We start from the raw sequence: 17,278 nt of genomic DNA on the forward strand, positions 1-17,278 counted from the left end.
ACAGCTGGATATAAAAAAAAATAAGATGCATTTATCTTTTATATATCATGTGGATGCTAGGCGTTAAGATTTGTTGAATTTTCTGAAATTTTTCATGCAACTAGAGCATGCACATGAACATCAAAAAAATTATGTATGCAAATTTTATACTTTCAGAAATATGGCAAATTAAAAATCAGCAAAGTTAAAGCACAATTATATAGAATACATGTCAATATTGCCAAATTGTTCAGCAATTTTTACTTTAAATTATTATATCTCCGTGTTCCAGCTTGAATCTCAGGGCAGAAGGGTGCTAGTTGTCTAAAAGGGCACTTTAGCGTTGTAACCCAGATTTTAAGGGCACTGTTGGACAGTGTATAAATTACATGTACCTTGAATATTGCTAGGCTCAGCTGGAGAACATTAGTTGTATTTAAACCATATTCAGAAATTAATGTGTTCTTGATGTTGGTTCCAGTAAGAATTTTTTTTTTATCAAATTATCATACTATGAAGCAAAGCATATCATTTTGATGTTAATGTAAACAAACTTTTGGTAAGGAAAATAATCATCAGAAATTTCAATGTTTTATAACTTATACCAGTCTAAAATAAACAAGTAGTTTTGAAAGATGGAGTTATATATGCAAAATTGAATGTTTAATGTATTGATAGACCACTTCACAGGAAAAAACTCGTCAATTATGCGCGCCTTTATGACGTCATTTACCAGATAGAGGGGATCGCCTGTATCCCTGCACTATTAACGTTCATCGAGCGTCTTAGTGATCGTCATTGTGCAGGATAAACTAGAAATAATGTTTGTTTTGTAAGTACTTAATCACAATTCCCTAATGACAGTAGTGTTGATTGTCAATTATGAGAATTTAATTTGCGGAATAATTTGTGCAATATAGCATTATAGTTTTCCAACCACTTGCTCAACATTGGAACAGAAGTGACGATGCCCCTAAAGCACGAATGATGTTCACTAACAGTGTTCCAGCTTGAATCTCAGGGCAGAAGGGTGCTAGTTGTCTGAAAGGGCACTTTAGCGTTATAACCCAGATTTTAAGGGCAATGTTGGACAGTGTATAAATAACCTTGAATATTGCTAGGCTCAGCTGGAGAACATTAGTTGTATTTAAACCATATTCAGAAATTAATGTGTTCTTGATATTGGTTCCAGTAAGAATTTTTTCCATCAAATTATCATACCATGAAGCAAAGCATATCATTTTGATGTTAATCTAAACAAACTTGTACATTTGGTATGGAAAATAATCATCAGGAATTTCAATGTTTTATAATTTATACCAAAATAAACAAGTAGTTTTGAAAGATGGAGTTATACATTCAAAATTGAATGTTGAATGTAATTAAATTATCTACATTTAAATTACTTGTTCAAACATATAGTATATATATTATTGAGAGTTATTTATTATCATTTGAATTGTTACAAAAAATTATTTTTAAGTGCACACCAAAGTGCTCCTCAGTAAGGAGTTTTATAAATATAACAGGTGAGACAGGAGATAATCATATTTTATATTGATGCAATTATATATTGCAGAAGGTATAAACAGTTACTTTTTTCTCCATCATTGTTAAAAATAACTTTGTTGAGTGCTCCTATGTCAGGAGGATTATAAAATACAAGAAGTATTAAAAACAGGAAGTGAATCTTGTTATGTTCAAAGTACAAATTTCTTTGATTCCTCTTTAAATTTCATACTCATGGTTATGAAACAAAACATTTTTTACCAATTAAGTCAAAACTATGTATGCCTTTAAAATTGTTTAAGATTTTATTTTTTATGTTATGCCTACTGAGATAAATTTTTTCAGGTGTACATGCTGTACATAAACATTACAAATGGATAACATGTGGACATTTCATTCTGTATTAAATATATAGTATTTGTTCAATTATCTTAAATCCACTAATTAGCAGTAAACAATCATTAACAAAGGTGATAAAACTGCCAAAGCACTAGGTATTTAACTTAATCCCATTGTCAGTTAATTAGTGTTACACAATCAGGTAACAATTTTACCGGAAACGCCGGTAGGCATGAAATTTGAAAATTTTATTTTTTTGAAAAGGCAGAGGGGTGCATTCTTTTACTTTGGAGGGCAGAAGGGCGGGGGTAAGGGCACCAAGGGCGGGCCGCCCTTCTATTTAGGGCAGGCGGGAACACTGACTAAAACCAGAGTATTTGACGGAAATGCATCGAACTCGAAAGTTGTCTATTAAATTATCTACATTTAAATTACTTGTTCAAACATATAGTATATATGTTATTGAAAGTTATTTATTATCATTTGAATTGTTACAAGGAAGTATTTTTAAGTGCACACCAAAGTGCTCCTCAGTAAGGAGTTTTATAAATATAACAGGTGAGACTGTAGATGATCATATTATATTGATGCAATATATTGCAGAAGGTATAAACAGTTACTTTTTTCTCCATCATTGTTAAAAATAAATTTGTTGAGTGCTCCTATGTCAGGAGGATTATAAAATACAAGAAGTAAAACAGGAAGTGAATCTTGTTATGTTCAAAGTACAAATTTCTTTGATTCTTCTTTAACTATCATACTCATGGTTATGAAACAAAACAATTTTTACCAATTAAGTCAAAACTATGTATACCTTTGAAATTGTTTAAGATTTTATTTTTTATGCTTTGCCTACTGAAATAAATTTTTTTCAGGTGTACATGCTGTACATAAACATTACAAATGGATTAAATATCTAGTATTTGCTCAATTATCTTAAATCCACTAATTAGCAGTAAACAATCATTAACAAAGGTGATAAAACTGCCAAAGCATTAGGTATTTAACTTAATCCCATTGTCAGTTAATTAGTGTAATTGGGTAACAATTTTACCAGAAATGCTGGTAGGCATGAAATTTGAAAATTTTATTTTTTTGAAAAGGCAGAGGGGTGCATTCTTTTACTTTGAAGGGCAGAAGGGCGGGGGTAAGGGCACCAAGGGCGGGCCGCCCTTCTATTTAGGGCAGGCGGGAACACTGTATCTTGAATTCTAATATGATGTGTTTCTTTTGCTTTGTAAACAACAGTGTGATAAAATTCTCTGTAAATCTTTACTTACATGACTAAGCGCAGACTCAGAGATGTACATATTAATGGCTGTTATTATTTACCTCCCACGTAAATCCACATGTATCGTAACCTATGTGCAAACACTATGTGGATGTTGTTGTGTTCAAATTGAAATTGAAAAAAGAAACTACAGAACCGTTATTCCTATTCTATAGATAACAAAAAGAATTAATGCATAAGATCTTAAAAAATGTATAAAATCAAAATAAAATAAAATTCCGTGAATTTTCATGAATGATCTTGTCAAAACATGACGTCATACGAATGAAAACTCTAAAGCTGAAGATTATTCCCTTACGTGTACGCTCTAAATTCCGATAATATCACATTTAAATGGAGTTTTGAGGTAGGAGTTGTTTCATTTTCTATTCTATTGCATCATTCACACATTCATGGATTTCATCAAGTCAACATGGCGGCTCACTCCTTAGTTACAACATGTCAACTGTGGATTTGACAGTAAATTGTAGCCAACGAAAAAAAATTGTTTGGGTTAAGAATTATAAGGATTGATCACATTTTTTCTAGTGATTATTTAAGAAATAATTCATGCAAGCCTTAGATTTATTTGAAATTTGTAGCTTTATCTTACAGGGGGTAAAATACATGTATAACAGATACACACTGCAATCTTACCCTTGCTTCAGTTTTTCAAATTACAGTATTTGTCCTATTAGAATCGAAATAATTCATGCAAGCCATAGTTTTGTAATAATTTTCACATGGCCGGGCCATGTGAAAATTTCAAACAAATCTATGGCGTGCATGAATTATTTCTTAAATCATGACCTACAAAAATGCAAGTTTTAAAAAAATTGATATTTTATTGCTTTTGAAGGGGTCACCAAATTTGTTTTTTTGAGTATGAATAGTTGAATCTTCTAAACAGTGTGAAAAACAACAGAAAAGGCAAAAGAAATTACAATGTATGACGACTTTTTAAATATTATAGAGACACTTAAATGATTTATATGTACAAAAACATATTGGTTGGACATCACACATACTGTACGGAAAGTTCTTTATTACATGTATTAAGATACCTCATTTGATTACTGCAATCACAGTCAGAGGGAATTTTTTGAAATGTAACCAGTAAATCTTTTAAACATATTAACATGATTAAAGGATAAAACATTGCAAAGCTCTTGACAATGAATTTGGTACATGTAAGTTAGATGCAAAATGTATGTACAACTGGTGGGGATTCAAGCTTTTGAGAGCCTCTACATAACAAATTTTTAGAATGGATTGAATCAACAAGTTTTTCTATAGTTGTTGCAACTTCTGTTGAATATGTATAAATGGCTGTTTCCATCATAAGTTTGTGTGCACATTACTTTATATACTCTCAATTAATGTTTTCACTGTATAAACAATTATTGAACTTAACTAAAAATGCCAAAATGCTGCACATGCTGTACTTTTTTGTAGGCCTGTACTTTTATTATCAATACTAACTTACAAATTGATTTATTTTCAAGTGCCAGTGCCACTTATTGACCTCCATGTACGTTTGTTACGGAGAATTGGAAAGACATCGGTTACTGCCAACAGATGGGAAAGATACATCATTAAGGTTTGTGTTTTATCTGGTTTTAAATACATTAATCCCAGGTGTTTATGTGGTATTTTGGAAAAAGACTTTTTAAGGCATTTTTCTGATTTGTTTTTTATGGAAAAAAGAATGAGAAAAAAATCCAAGTTGAACATATAATATAAAGTAAATTTTGTGAGAGCAGCTCAGCCATATTGATTATCATATTCCAAGTCTTTGTGAATGTAATTTTTAACATGAGAACAAGATATGATTGTTCAAAAAGACTAGATCTTGCGGAATATACCTACATTGTAATTATTGATGTATATTCTTCTTCAGACACTGGTATCCTTGACCTTCTTTCTAATTGCGTAAACAAACAAGATGTGACACTTCTTTCTAATTATAGAATCAATGCGACATCTTGCTTTTCTTGGAGAAGAAAATTATGAAAATTTTGTGACATCTTAGGCATGGTTAAACATATTAAGTTGTAAAAGCTTTGCTTTGCATGTACATGATGTAGAAAGCTATAAAAAGAAAAAATGAAGACTTTGTTCTATAACATTTCTTTTGAAACATTTTGTTTTATTTATTTCAGTTCTGTCACACATACTCAAATGTAGATGCATGGGAAATAGAGAAATTTGGATATAAGCATTGTAAACTGACAACAAAACTGAAGCTTTTGAAGGTAAGAAATGATTTGACATTCCAAGAATAACATGTGTATATCCTTTTGTATGTTTTGTCTCACCTGTGATGAAATTCACAGAAGTGATGCTTAGGCATGCTGTTTAACATGACAGACAATGACAGAGACAAACAATTGTTAAAGTTATATGATTTTGTTTCACAGAGTTACATATATATATCATTAAAAATACATTTGTAAAGTGGTTATTGTCCCCCTCGCAGGGGGACATAGAAATACCGGGCATCCGTCCTGTCTTTTTAGCACTCTCATGTACAATTCTTGCCAGATTTTTATAAAACTTATAACATAGGTTTATATCAGCAATGTCTTGATCGAGTTCAAAAATCAGTGCCCATGAACTATTTTTAAAAGAGTTATGCCCCTTGGAAACATTAATTATATGAAAAATTGCATCGTTAGTGCTCTCATGTGTACAATTCTTTCCAGATTTTTATGAAACTTATATATCATAGATTTATATCAGCAATGTGTCAGACGTGTTAAAAAAATCAGTGCAGATCAATAATTTTTAAACTATTTATGGCCCTTAGAAATATTAATAATATGGAAAATTGCATTGTTAGCACTCTCATATGAACAATTCTTGCCAGATTTTTATGAAACTTATATTGTTGGTTTATATTAGCAATGTGTCGGACGAGTTCGAAAATCAGTGCTGATCAATAATTTTTAAAAGATTTATGGCCTTAGAATTATTAATAATATGGAAAAATGTTTTGTTAGCGCTCTCATATGAACAATTCTTGCCAGATTTTTATGAAACTTATATTGTTACCTTTTATGTTCCATGGTTTATTCATTATTTATAGTTTACATTACCTGCATCCCAACGACAAAAACAGGTCAAGTAACCACTGTCATTCCGTTCATTCGTCAGAAAGACCTTGGGTAGAAAACTATTGTTAATGTCTTCCCTGTTTCTATCAAAAGGAATGCTTTTATATTTGGTCTGCAGCTTGATAATATGAGTTCTGGGGTGTTAGAAATATTAACATTTGCCATGCAGCCACTTCCTGTTTGCCAATAGTTTGAAATTTTACAACACTCATTGAGCAAGGAAATTTTCATCAAAGTCTTCTTGGCTTCAGTGATTTTAGGAAATGATCAGTTTTGCTTCAGTATACATGTTACCTCAATCAATTGCAAGCAGTGACATGGGTTCAGATATGGTATGGTCTTGTTTATTTTCTGTTGTTTTATCCATTTTTTATCATTTTTATTGTTTTACCCCTTATCGTCTATGGTTTTATCCATTATTTATAGGCTTTTTGGTCTGTTTTGTATTGTAGACTTAGGATTTGTCAAAATATATTTAAGTTAATGTGGCATGCCTTTGTCACTACAATTAGTACAAGAAATGTTTAGTGTATTGGCAAATAATTTTACATGTTTCACATGTAATTGTTTAATGCACAGTGAGTGAGTGTACATTTTATATTCATTTATACAAAAAGGCAAAACACTGATATTAGAGAAATATATTATGTATTATACCTGTCTGTGTCAATATTTAAAGCTATATATATAGGCCATTGTATTTCCACTACATATGCAGAACTCTTAAAACAGCATTGGAAAGTATGACAAGTCATTTCAACAAATGCTTAGTTGAAAGTCCTGAAATCAAAACAGACCCATACATAGCTATAGTAGGACCAGCTCTCTGGCAACACAAAACAAATAAGAAAATATCTATTCTGTCAGGAGTAGTTTTGCTATAAATAATGGAAATGACAAATAATAGCTAGATTACTAGCTCAGAGTTCTGCGAAAACTTTTTTTGACCTGTCAGTCATTGGACTGACAAAGCAAGATTATATGTCAGTCCTACAAAATTTTTGCCGGTCCTACAAAATCTGTCAATTTTATCCTGAAATAAAATTAATAACATATTTTATGGAAAAATGAGTTTTGTTTCACAGTCGTGCTTAAGCCATTCCCTATTCTCCTGCCAACTTGCAGAAAAAGACCGGTCGGGTCTTCGTTCCCCCTCATATTGCTTCCTTTTTATTTGTTTGGCTTTATCAGAAGGTTCCATCGCTGATCGTTTGCCAGGGACGGCTCCGTGAACAAATTTGATAGGCCACATGTAGCTCGCCGCTTTGGTTTGTTTATAATTAAATTCAGAAACCAGTTCTGGAAATTAGCCGCTTGTACATCTGATGACCGATGTAAAAAAAACGTCCTGGAAATTAGCCACGGGTACATCTGATGACCGATGTAAAAAACGTGCCGGCATAGGCACTGCAACAGCTGTTTTTGCATCAGGTCATCGGGACCGCCGCTAGTGATCAAAATGCCGGTCCGAGCCTCATTTTGGCGGACAGGACCGACAATTTTCGCGAACTCTGTACTAGCTAGGTTTTGATGAATCAAAAAAGAAAATACCATATTTCAAGTCACTATATATTAGATTTAATTTTATGATAGTAATTTAATGGTGTATGGTTTTACATTATTTCTCTCATTGCAAACAAATCTGAAGTCTTTAGAAAGAATGAATACAGTGCTCCCAGATCCTTTTTACAATGAATTCATATTTACAACATAGTTTTGAAAGTAGAATTTTCATAAGTTTCCTCAGCAAAAGTAGGCTATTTTATTTGGCAGACATATTCTTGACATTATACTACTATGTCTCCTAAAACATTTTATTTTGCTTAAACTTTTTTTAAAGACCTTATTAGAGAAACAGTTTGATCAGAATTCCACATTTAAAGAAAAGGTGAACAAGCTTGCTCCTGAAGATATGAGATTCCAGCCTATTGGCAGAGATAAAGATGGTCTGGCCTATTGGTATATGCTGGTATGTACATGTATATTGATTTTATTGGCAGAGATAAAGATGGTCTGGCCTATTGGTATATGTTGGTATGTATATTGATTTTATTGGCAGAGATAAAGATGGTCTGGCCTATTGGTATATGTTGGTATGTATATTGATTTTATTGGCAGAGATAAAGATGGTCTGGCCTATTGGTATATGTTGGTATGTATATTGATTTTATTGGCAGAGATAAAGATGGTCTGGCCTATTGGTATATGCTGGTATGGATATTGATTTAAAGGTATACACATAAAATAAATAATTTTTCTATAACCATTTACTGGCTGGCTCATCAGGTTTGATTTATGTTTATTTTTCTTCAAGGGGACATTGAAATATACTTGAGTTAACTGAGTTTTCCAATCAACCGAGTTTAACTCATCAGAGTAAGAAAGGCATTGCACAAACAGGATTTGTTTCAATTACCTCGACTTATCAGTAAGGCTATGATGGATAGCACTTGACGTCTTTCAATTTCTGTGTGCTGGTTCATATACTGGACGCCAGTCTTTGCTCCTTTCAATTGGAAACTCGCGGTGTTGAACACCCTTTGGTGGCCTTGGGCTGTTTTCTGCTCTTTGGTCGGGTTGTTGTCTCTTTGACATATTCCCCATTTCCATTCTCAATTTTAGTATCCAAGTTTTTGACACAACCTAGTTGAACGCTATGAGGTTCCACCGTATATTATCTATGGTTATTTTCTGAAGTTCTGTCTAGATTTACTTTATTTTCATGACTCTTGTCTTACAAATGTACCAATTGGCAAAGATAACATTAAGTTGAAAATTTTTCATTTACTATGAGTACTACATGTACTATGTCAACTTTATCTGGTCTAGAATGACTGTTAGCATGGTTAGGTGTACATGTTGTTTGGCAGAATTTCATTACGATGACCTCAATTTCATGGTTCAATGATCAACGATTCTGATTATATAAGAGTCAATCTTTCTTAATATCCTCAATGAATAAGGTGTATACTAGAATTACTAATGTGATTTCTCATGTGTATAAAGATTTAATTGTCTGGAAAAAGAGGCATGAAATCACCAAAAATATAAGAACTGGGAGAACTTATCAATCTTAAGAACATACCAAATTACTGATTTTATTTTTATTTAGAAAATGAGACATCTTCTGTTCAATTTTGATTTCAAGCAAAAATTTATAGTGAAATTTTGAATACTTTATAAGGGTTTTTGTCGAGCCTGCGATTTTTGTGGCAGAAAGCTCGACATGGGGATAGTGATCCGGCGGCGGCGGCGGCGTTAGCTAACTTTTTAAAAGCTTTATATTTTAGAAGGTGAAAGATCTGGATGCTTCATACTTTGTATATGGATGCCTCATGTTACGAAGTTTCCGTCAGTCACATGTCCAATGTCCTTGACCTCATTTTCATGGTTCAGTGCGCGTGACTACTTGAAAAAAAAGTTAAGATTTTTTGTAATGTTAAATTCTCTCTTATTATAGGTAATAGGATAACTATATTTTGTATGTGCGTACCTTGCAAGGTCCTCATGCCCGTCAGACAGTTTTCACTTGACCTCGACCTCATTTCATGGATCAGTGAACAAGGTTAAGTTTTGGTGGTCAAGTCCATATCTCAGATACTATAAGCAATAGGTCTAGTATATTCGGTGTATGGAAGGACTGTAAGGTGTACATGTCCAACTGGCAGGTGTCATCTGACCTTGACCTCATTTTCATGGTTCAGTGGTTATAGTTAAGTTTTTGTGTTTTGGTCTGTTTTTCTTATACTGTATGCAATAGGTCTACTATATTTGGTGTATGGAATGATTGTAAGGTGTACATGTCTAGCTGGAAGGTGTCATCTGACCTTGACCTCATTTTCATGGTTCAGTGGTCAAAGTTCAGTTTTTGAGTTTTGGTCATTTTTTCTAATACTATATGCAATAGTTCAACTATATTTGGTGTATGGAAATATTTTATGATCTATATGTCGGTCACGCAGGTTTTATTTGACCTTGACCTCATTTTCAAGGTTCATTGCTCAGTGTTAAGTTTTTGTGTTTTGGTCTGTTTTTCTTAAACTATAAGCAATAGGTCAACTATATTTGTTGTATGGAAGAATTGTTAGCTGTACATGCCTGCCTAGCATGGTTCATCTGACCTTGACCTCATTTTCATGGTAGTTTACTTGGTTAATGTTAAGTTTATGTGACAGTTGTAATAAAGCTTTATATTTAGGACTATCAACATAATATCAATGATTAGTAAAGAAGGAGAGACATTTCAGCGTGTGCACTCTTGTTCTATTTTAATGAGGTGTAAAATAGATATATCTGTTGTTTGATATTCCTTAAGCAGCATGCATGTTTTTTATGCTTATCAGAATGGATCATTTAGAATTCACTCTTGTAATTTATTATGATTATTACTTCAGGATAATGAATGCAATTTAAGGGTATATAGAGAAGATCTGGATGACAATGATGATGAAACATGGGAAATTGTTTGCAAGTAGGTATTACTTTGAGGAATGTAAAAATTTACATACAATTTACAAACAGTTTATATACAGATAAAATTTTGAAATGCATGGAAGATATTAAACAAAGTTGAAGTAAAAAGTTAAGATAGCTTTTGTAAACAGTTGATAAGAAATTATGAAAGTATTGCAGCAGAATCATAATCTTTGCAGAAGGTATCGAAAAAAGGAAAACAGTTTCAAGCTTTGTATTAAAAACAAAGGGAGACAATTCAATCTCAGATACATGTAACCAAAATTATTACATATAAATTAAGTAGATGTGGTATTATTGCCACTGAGAAAACTTTCCACCATAGACCTAATAATGTAGGTGTAAGAAACTATAGGTCACCATGTGGCCTTCAACAATGAGCAAAATCTATGCTGCATAGCAAGCTCTAAAAGGCCCTGACATGACAAATTGTTAAACAATTGAAACCAGAAAATCAACAGCCTTATTTATGTACGGCATAATGTAAGCTTTACAACATGAAATCCAAGTTTGTAGAAATGACTTATTTTAGGAGTTCCACAGAGTATTTCTAGAAAGTTGGAAACCCAAAAGCTCAAACAGTTTACAATGGAATAATATATATATGCAAATTGACTGAATTGCTTCATAATTTTTACCCACTGGGAATAGATTATTATGCCCCCGCCGTAGCGGAGTGGGCATTAAGTTTTACCTTTGTCTGTCCACCCATACGTTCGTCCCGAAATTGGTTTTCGTTCTCAAACTTAAGTTTGCCTCAACCAAATGTTATGAAACTTATACACAATGCTTATTACCACAAAACACAGATCAAGTTTTAATTTTGGTGTCATCACTTTCACCGTTCTAGAGTTATGCCCCTTTACAAATGAAAAAAATTGCTGAATTTTTCATTTTTTTCCGTTCTCTAACAAGTTTGCCTTAACCAAATGTTATGAAACTTATACACAATGCTTATTACTACAATACACAGATCAAGTGAACTTGGGTGGCATCACCTTCACATTTCTAGAGTTATGCCCCTTTACAAATGGAAAAATTGTTGAATTTTTCGTTTCTGTTCTCTATCTTAAGTTTGCCTCAACCAAATGTTATGAATCTTATACACAATGCTTATTACCATAAAACACAGATCAAGTTTGAATTTTGGGTGGCGTCACTTTTACCGTTCTAGAGTTATGGCCCTTTTAAAATGGAAAAATTGAATTTTTTCATTTCCGTTCTCTAACTTAAGTTTGCCTCAACCAAATGTTATAAAACTTATACACAATGCTTATTATCACAAAACTCAGATCAAGTTCGAATTTGGGTAGCGTCACTTTTACCGTTCTTGAGCTATGTCCCTTTAAAACGTTATATGCAAGTGGGGGCATCATCTTTGTCCCATGGACACATTCCCCATTTATTTTGTTACATATATTACCCAGCTTCTGTGACATTGAGAGGATGTGTTTTTGGTATACCCGCTGGGAATAGATTATTTTGTTACATATATTACCGGACTTCTGTGACATTGAGAGTATGTGTTTTTGGTATACCCACTGGTAATAGATTATTTTGTTACATACTGTGGATTCATTATTATTCGTTGGATACCAATTTTCGTGGATTTTGTTGTAACCCAGGAACAACGAATTCAAATTTCCAACGAATAACAAATTTTGTATAGGAATTTATTAAGATTTTTGAAAAACCACGAAATCAAATATCCACGAAAATGCAAGTTTACCTCAATCCACGAAAATTGGTACCCACGAAAATAAATGAATCCACAGTACTGTAAATTCAGAAATTATTGTGTGCATTTATTATTGCAATTTTTCAAGAATTGACAAAAATGAGAGTTTTATTATTGTGATTTTGAAAAAAAGTGCATACAGGTCTATATTTCAGTTATCAGAATGCGAGTTCTTATTATTGCGAGTCGCATTATTCGCATTATTAAAAACCTCACAATAACTTCTGAATTTACAGTATATTACCCAGCTTCTGTGACATTGAGAGGATGTGTTTTTGGTATTCCCACTGGGAATAGATTATTTTGTTACATATATTACCCAGCTTCTGTGACATTGAGAGGATGTGTTTTTGGTATACCCACTGGGAATAGATTATTTTGTAACAAATATTACCCAACTTCTGTGACATTGAGAGGATGTGTTTTTGGTATACCCACTGGGAATAGATTATTTTGTTACAAATATTACCCAGCTTCTGTGTTATGGAATGAGTAGATATTTTGTCAGGAACTTTATGATGTTAAATTGTACTGTATATACCATTTTCAGATCTACTAGGCAGTAACTTCTGGTTTAATGACACTTTGAATATTTTATATATGCACTGAGAATGAAATGTTTTGTCAATGTTTAATAAGTAGGGGTATACTTTACATTACATCACATGACTTTACATTACATCACATGATGCTTATTTCTTTTTTTTAAATTTAATGTTCTTTGAAACTATGACCTCAAGGAAGACAAAGGAGAAATGTTTTTTGTTGAAAATAAACTTTTATTGGAATTGTATTTGATTATGACACATTGTAACCTTTATGTCAGATGATATGACTGAAAACTTGTTTACTAAATAAAAAAAGTGAACACGTATAATGCTAGTGCATCTTGAAATTTTAGCCAGGGTGATCTTACTCAACATTTACAATGTAAGTCTAAGATGTAGTGAAAATTAATGTGTATAATGACTGATCAATGAACCTAAAACTATATTAAAAATATTTATATTTCGTGTATTTATTTCAGAACAAGAAATGATTTAGCAGAATTAGTAGCTCGACTAGATAAAGAAATAAATGGAACAACTAAAGATGTAACAGATATACACAGCAGCACATGTAAGTTATATAAAGACAAGATAAAAAAAATAATATCAAATTTTATTATTGATAATATATTCCTTTCAATGGGAGTCAAGACACATTATTATAGTTTATTGGTAGAGTACCGCTACAGTTTATTTTTAGTTCTCCCTCCACGCATCATTAGAAACCATGATGTACTCTTATTATACAGAAATGATATATCATGCTGATAGCAGGGCTTCCAAAATTATTTTTAGCCAGCCGGACATTTTATATATTATCCCGATTTTAATCCCTTAAGACTAAATAAACAAAAGGCAATTATGGTAATCAGTTGCCGAGTTGGCCATCCCAATGATTGATATTTAAAAAAAACGATATTAAACTTTCTTTGATTCAAATTCGAAGTTCTGACGTAAACTGTTAAACTGGCAGTGCATCATCCGAAGTGTGCAACATCAGCGTACTTATATCTGCATTTATAGACTCTTTATTTGTGCAAAATAATGTTGTCAAAAACTTTACTTTCATTTTTAAATCTGAAACCGGATGTTATCTTGACAATGGTAAAACATAGACCAGAGACGGATACGTAAATTCCATGTACGTTTGCAAAGCATGAATGAGTGTAAGTAGCTCATTCTACGTTATTTCTTCAAGAAAATATTCGAAATAAACGTGAGATAAAGGTATCAATGACAATTTAAGCATTTTTTTAAGAAATTAGGATGCATAATTAAATTTCACACCTGCGCACATGCACATGCCCACACGTGTACTAGTTCAAACAGAGAAATGTCTCTGGTTCAAACAACGTGGTTATGACGATTTTTCATTTTCACTTCTTTAATTTTTTCATCAAATCTTATTTGTAAATGTATTTCTGATAATTTAAATCTTTTTGACTAAATTAATTAGATGCAAACCGGTGAAATGTAAGAAAATAACTTTGAATAGACCGATCAATGTCCGGTTCAAAATAGTTTACCTGTCACCTGAACAGGTAAATTTCAGCTGTTCGACAACTAATTAGCCTTGATTAAAATGAGAAGGTATTAAAGTAGGGGTTGTTTTGATAGTACTTAATGATCATGTCATTTTTATGACCGGAAATGTGTGGCTGTTAAAGGCAAAAGGTTGGGTCAAAAAGATCGCGAATTATGTTAAAATTACCGTCTCTTAAGAAAGCCATGAAATCTAAAAAGTAGATGACCGTTTCATGCTTTGCCCAGCCGGACTTTTACCGGACTTTATACAAATGTCCGGAATATATGACCGTTTTGGAAGCCTTGGCTGATAGTCATTCATTTACCTAGTCCATTAACCAACCTTGAAATTTTTTTAGGAAAAAAGGGGAGATAATTCCAAAGATTTGACAATCTGCAGGCATAAATTTGTTAAAATTACAAATAAAATTAAATGTACTCAGAAGTAAATTGAACATAATTTATCCTTATAGTCTTCTATGATAAATAAATGTTGCAATACATATTAATATGGATATATGTAAATTTGTATTGATAAAGTCTTCTAATTCTGAATGGCACATACATATATTTTACCTGTTTATCTTGTTTTAAATGTTTGTTGTGTGTTGTGAGACTTGAATAAACTATTGGAACTGAAACTATTGAATTTGTACCAAGTCTGGAATTTGAATTGTGTTTATATCATCATTTAGTTTGTTTCATTGATAATTTCAAGATTTTTTGCAATAAGCATATTGTGATTTTTTTTTTACAAAAAAATGGAAAGGAAATTTTGTACTTTGTAGTACAATAAAGGTATATCTCCTTACAAAATAATTATGATTAATATTAAAAATATGATTTTACTCATATGCTTTCAGCCAAGAGTGTTAAAAGTGAAGAGGCTGAGGATGAAAAGAAATTAGCAACATCAGACGATTCACAAGATTCTCTGCCAAATGTAAAAAAGGATCCAGAGAAAAAAACTGATCTTGAAAAACATGATGAAGTAGATGGTGTTGTAAATAAAAAGGAAGAGAATGATGAAAAGAAAGATGTTAAAACAGAAACAGAAGAAAGTAATGAAAAGAAAGACATGAAAAAAGAAATAGTAAAATGTGATGAAAAGAAAGACATCAAAATAGAAATAGTAAAATGTGATGAAAAGAAAAACATCAAAATAGAAATAGAAAAATGTGATGAAAAGAAAGACATCAAAGAAGAAACAGAAAAATGTGATGAAAAGAAGAATACTATAAAGGAAACAAAAGATTGTGAGGAAAAGAAAGATTGCAGAGTAGACACTATAGATAATGAGGAAAAGAAAGATGTTAAAGTAGAAATTAGCAATTGTGGTGAAGAAAAGAAAGAGGATAATACAGATACAGGGGATACAATTATTGTTAAAACTGAACCAGTTGACAATAGTTCTGATGAAAAGTTAGAAGTAAAAAATAAGGATACTACTGCTGAAAGGCCTTCAATAGATGTTAATGTAATTACTGTTAAAGATGACAATATTGAAAATGCAGACATTTCACTTGAAGAGAAAAAGAAGGAAATTAAATGTGTTGATGAAAACCAAAAGGAATCGAAAGAAAAATCTCATTCACCAAACATTCCATCTGCTGAAAATTCTGTAATTGATAGAGATGCAGAAAAGGATCTTAAAAAACAGACAGATTCTGTGAAAGATTCACAAAGTAAGAACAAAAGAGAATTGATCATCGATAAAGAAAATGACAGTGACGAAAGTAATGTGTTAAATAATTCTAATGTTGATCGTAAAAAGTCAGAAAGTGAAAATGATAATTCTGAAAACTGTGATATTAAATCCAACAAAAGTTCTCAAATTTCAAAAACTGATACACAAAATTCAGCAAGTGATAATAAATGTACTACCTCAAAATTTCATGGTGCTATATGTGATAATGATGACGAAAATGTAGAATCTACAGAGGAAATTAAATGTGGTTGTGATGACAAAAAGGGAGGTAAGCAGGATATTCAAAAAAATGATTCAGAAATAAATAAAGAAATGAATGATATATCAGAAAACAATGTGAGGAGAAGTAGTAGAACACGTACTACAAGAACTCAATCACAAGATTCACAGGCGAAAGATAATAAATGTGAAAGTAAATCCAATTTAGAAAATACAGAGGTTTTGTCAAAAACTGATGACACTATACCGGTAAATAATGGGGATTTAGAAAAAGAAAATAACAAAACTCCTATTAAATCTAAGTCAAAGGTTAAAGGTAAGAAAAGACCTTTATTGTTTGAGGATAATTCGACAGAGGATTCACCAACAGTGGAACCTGAATCAAAGAAGTCAAAACCAACTAAAAAAATATTAACAAAGAAGTCTCCAGCTAAAGTGAAATCTTCCACTGAAGATACAGACGATAGTGATGACATTCCACTTAGTCAGATCAAAGGAACACCCAAATCCTCTGGGAAAAAGACACCTAAAGCAACTCCTAAAAAACTTACTCCTAAAGGGAAGAAGGGCAAAAAATCTGAACCAACACCTACCAGGAAAAGTTCTCGACCAGTAAAGGTTGGTGTTCTTATTTAAAGATGACAAAGATTTATTTTGAATTTTATTATATTCTGTTGATTTCATAAAAGATATTGATATAGGTGAAAGTTGTTAATCATGTTATTAAAGGGGTGCTTAATATAAGTCATCTTCACCGATTTGACTCAAATTCTCATATTTGATTTATAACATACATGTACTAAAAAGTATATCCAAATAACAAAAAGTCTAAAAAAGACTATTAACAATGCATGG

The 17,278-nt window shown here is 31.9% G+C and overlaps 1 protein-coding gene across 1 annotated transcript in view; it reads left to right on the forward strand.

Annotated features, from left to right (window-relative positions):
- The window catches only part of LOC127737375 (remodeling and spacing factor 1-like), a 44,447-nt gene that overhangs the window by 488 nt on the left and 26,681 nt on the right, over window positions 1-17,278 (forward strand). The window contains exons 2-7 of the mRNA XM_052247990.1: window positions 4,603-4,697; window positions 5,260-5,352; window positions 8,054-8,182; window positions 10,608-10,684; window positions 13,452-13,543; window positions 15,360-17,041. Coding sequence (XP_052103950.1) covers window positions 4,603-4,697; window positions 5,260-5,352; window positions 8,054-8,182; window positions 10,608-10,684; window positions 13,452-13,543; window positions 15,360-17,041 — 2,168 coding nt within the window. The remainder of the gene's footprint in view (window positions 1-4,602; window positions 4,698-5,259; window positions 5,353-8,053; window positions 8,183-10,607; window positions 10,685-13,451; window positions 13,544-15,359; window positions 17,042-17,278) is intronic.

The sequence above is a fragment of the Mytilus californianus genome, unplaced genomic scaffold (genome assembly GCF_021869535.1).
Source record: "Mytilus californianus isolate M0D057914Y unplaced genomic scaffold, xbMytCali1.0.p SCAF_4, whole genome shotgun sequence".
Taxonomy (NCBI): Eukaryota; Metazoa; Mollusca; class Bivalvia; order Mytilida; family Mytilidae; genus Mytilus; species Mytilus californianus.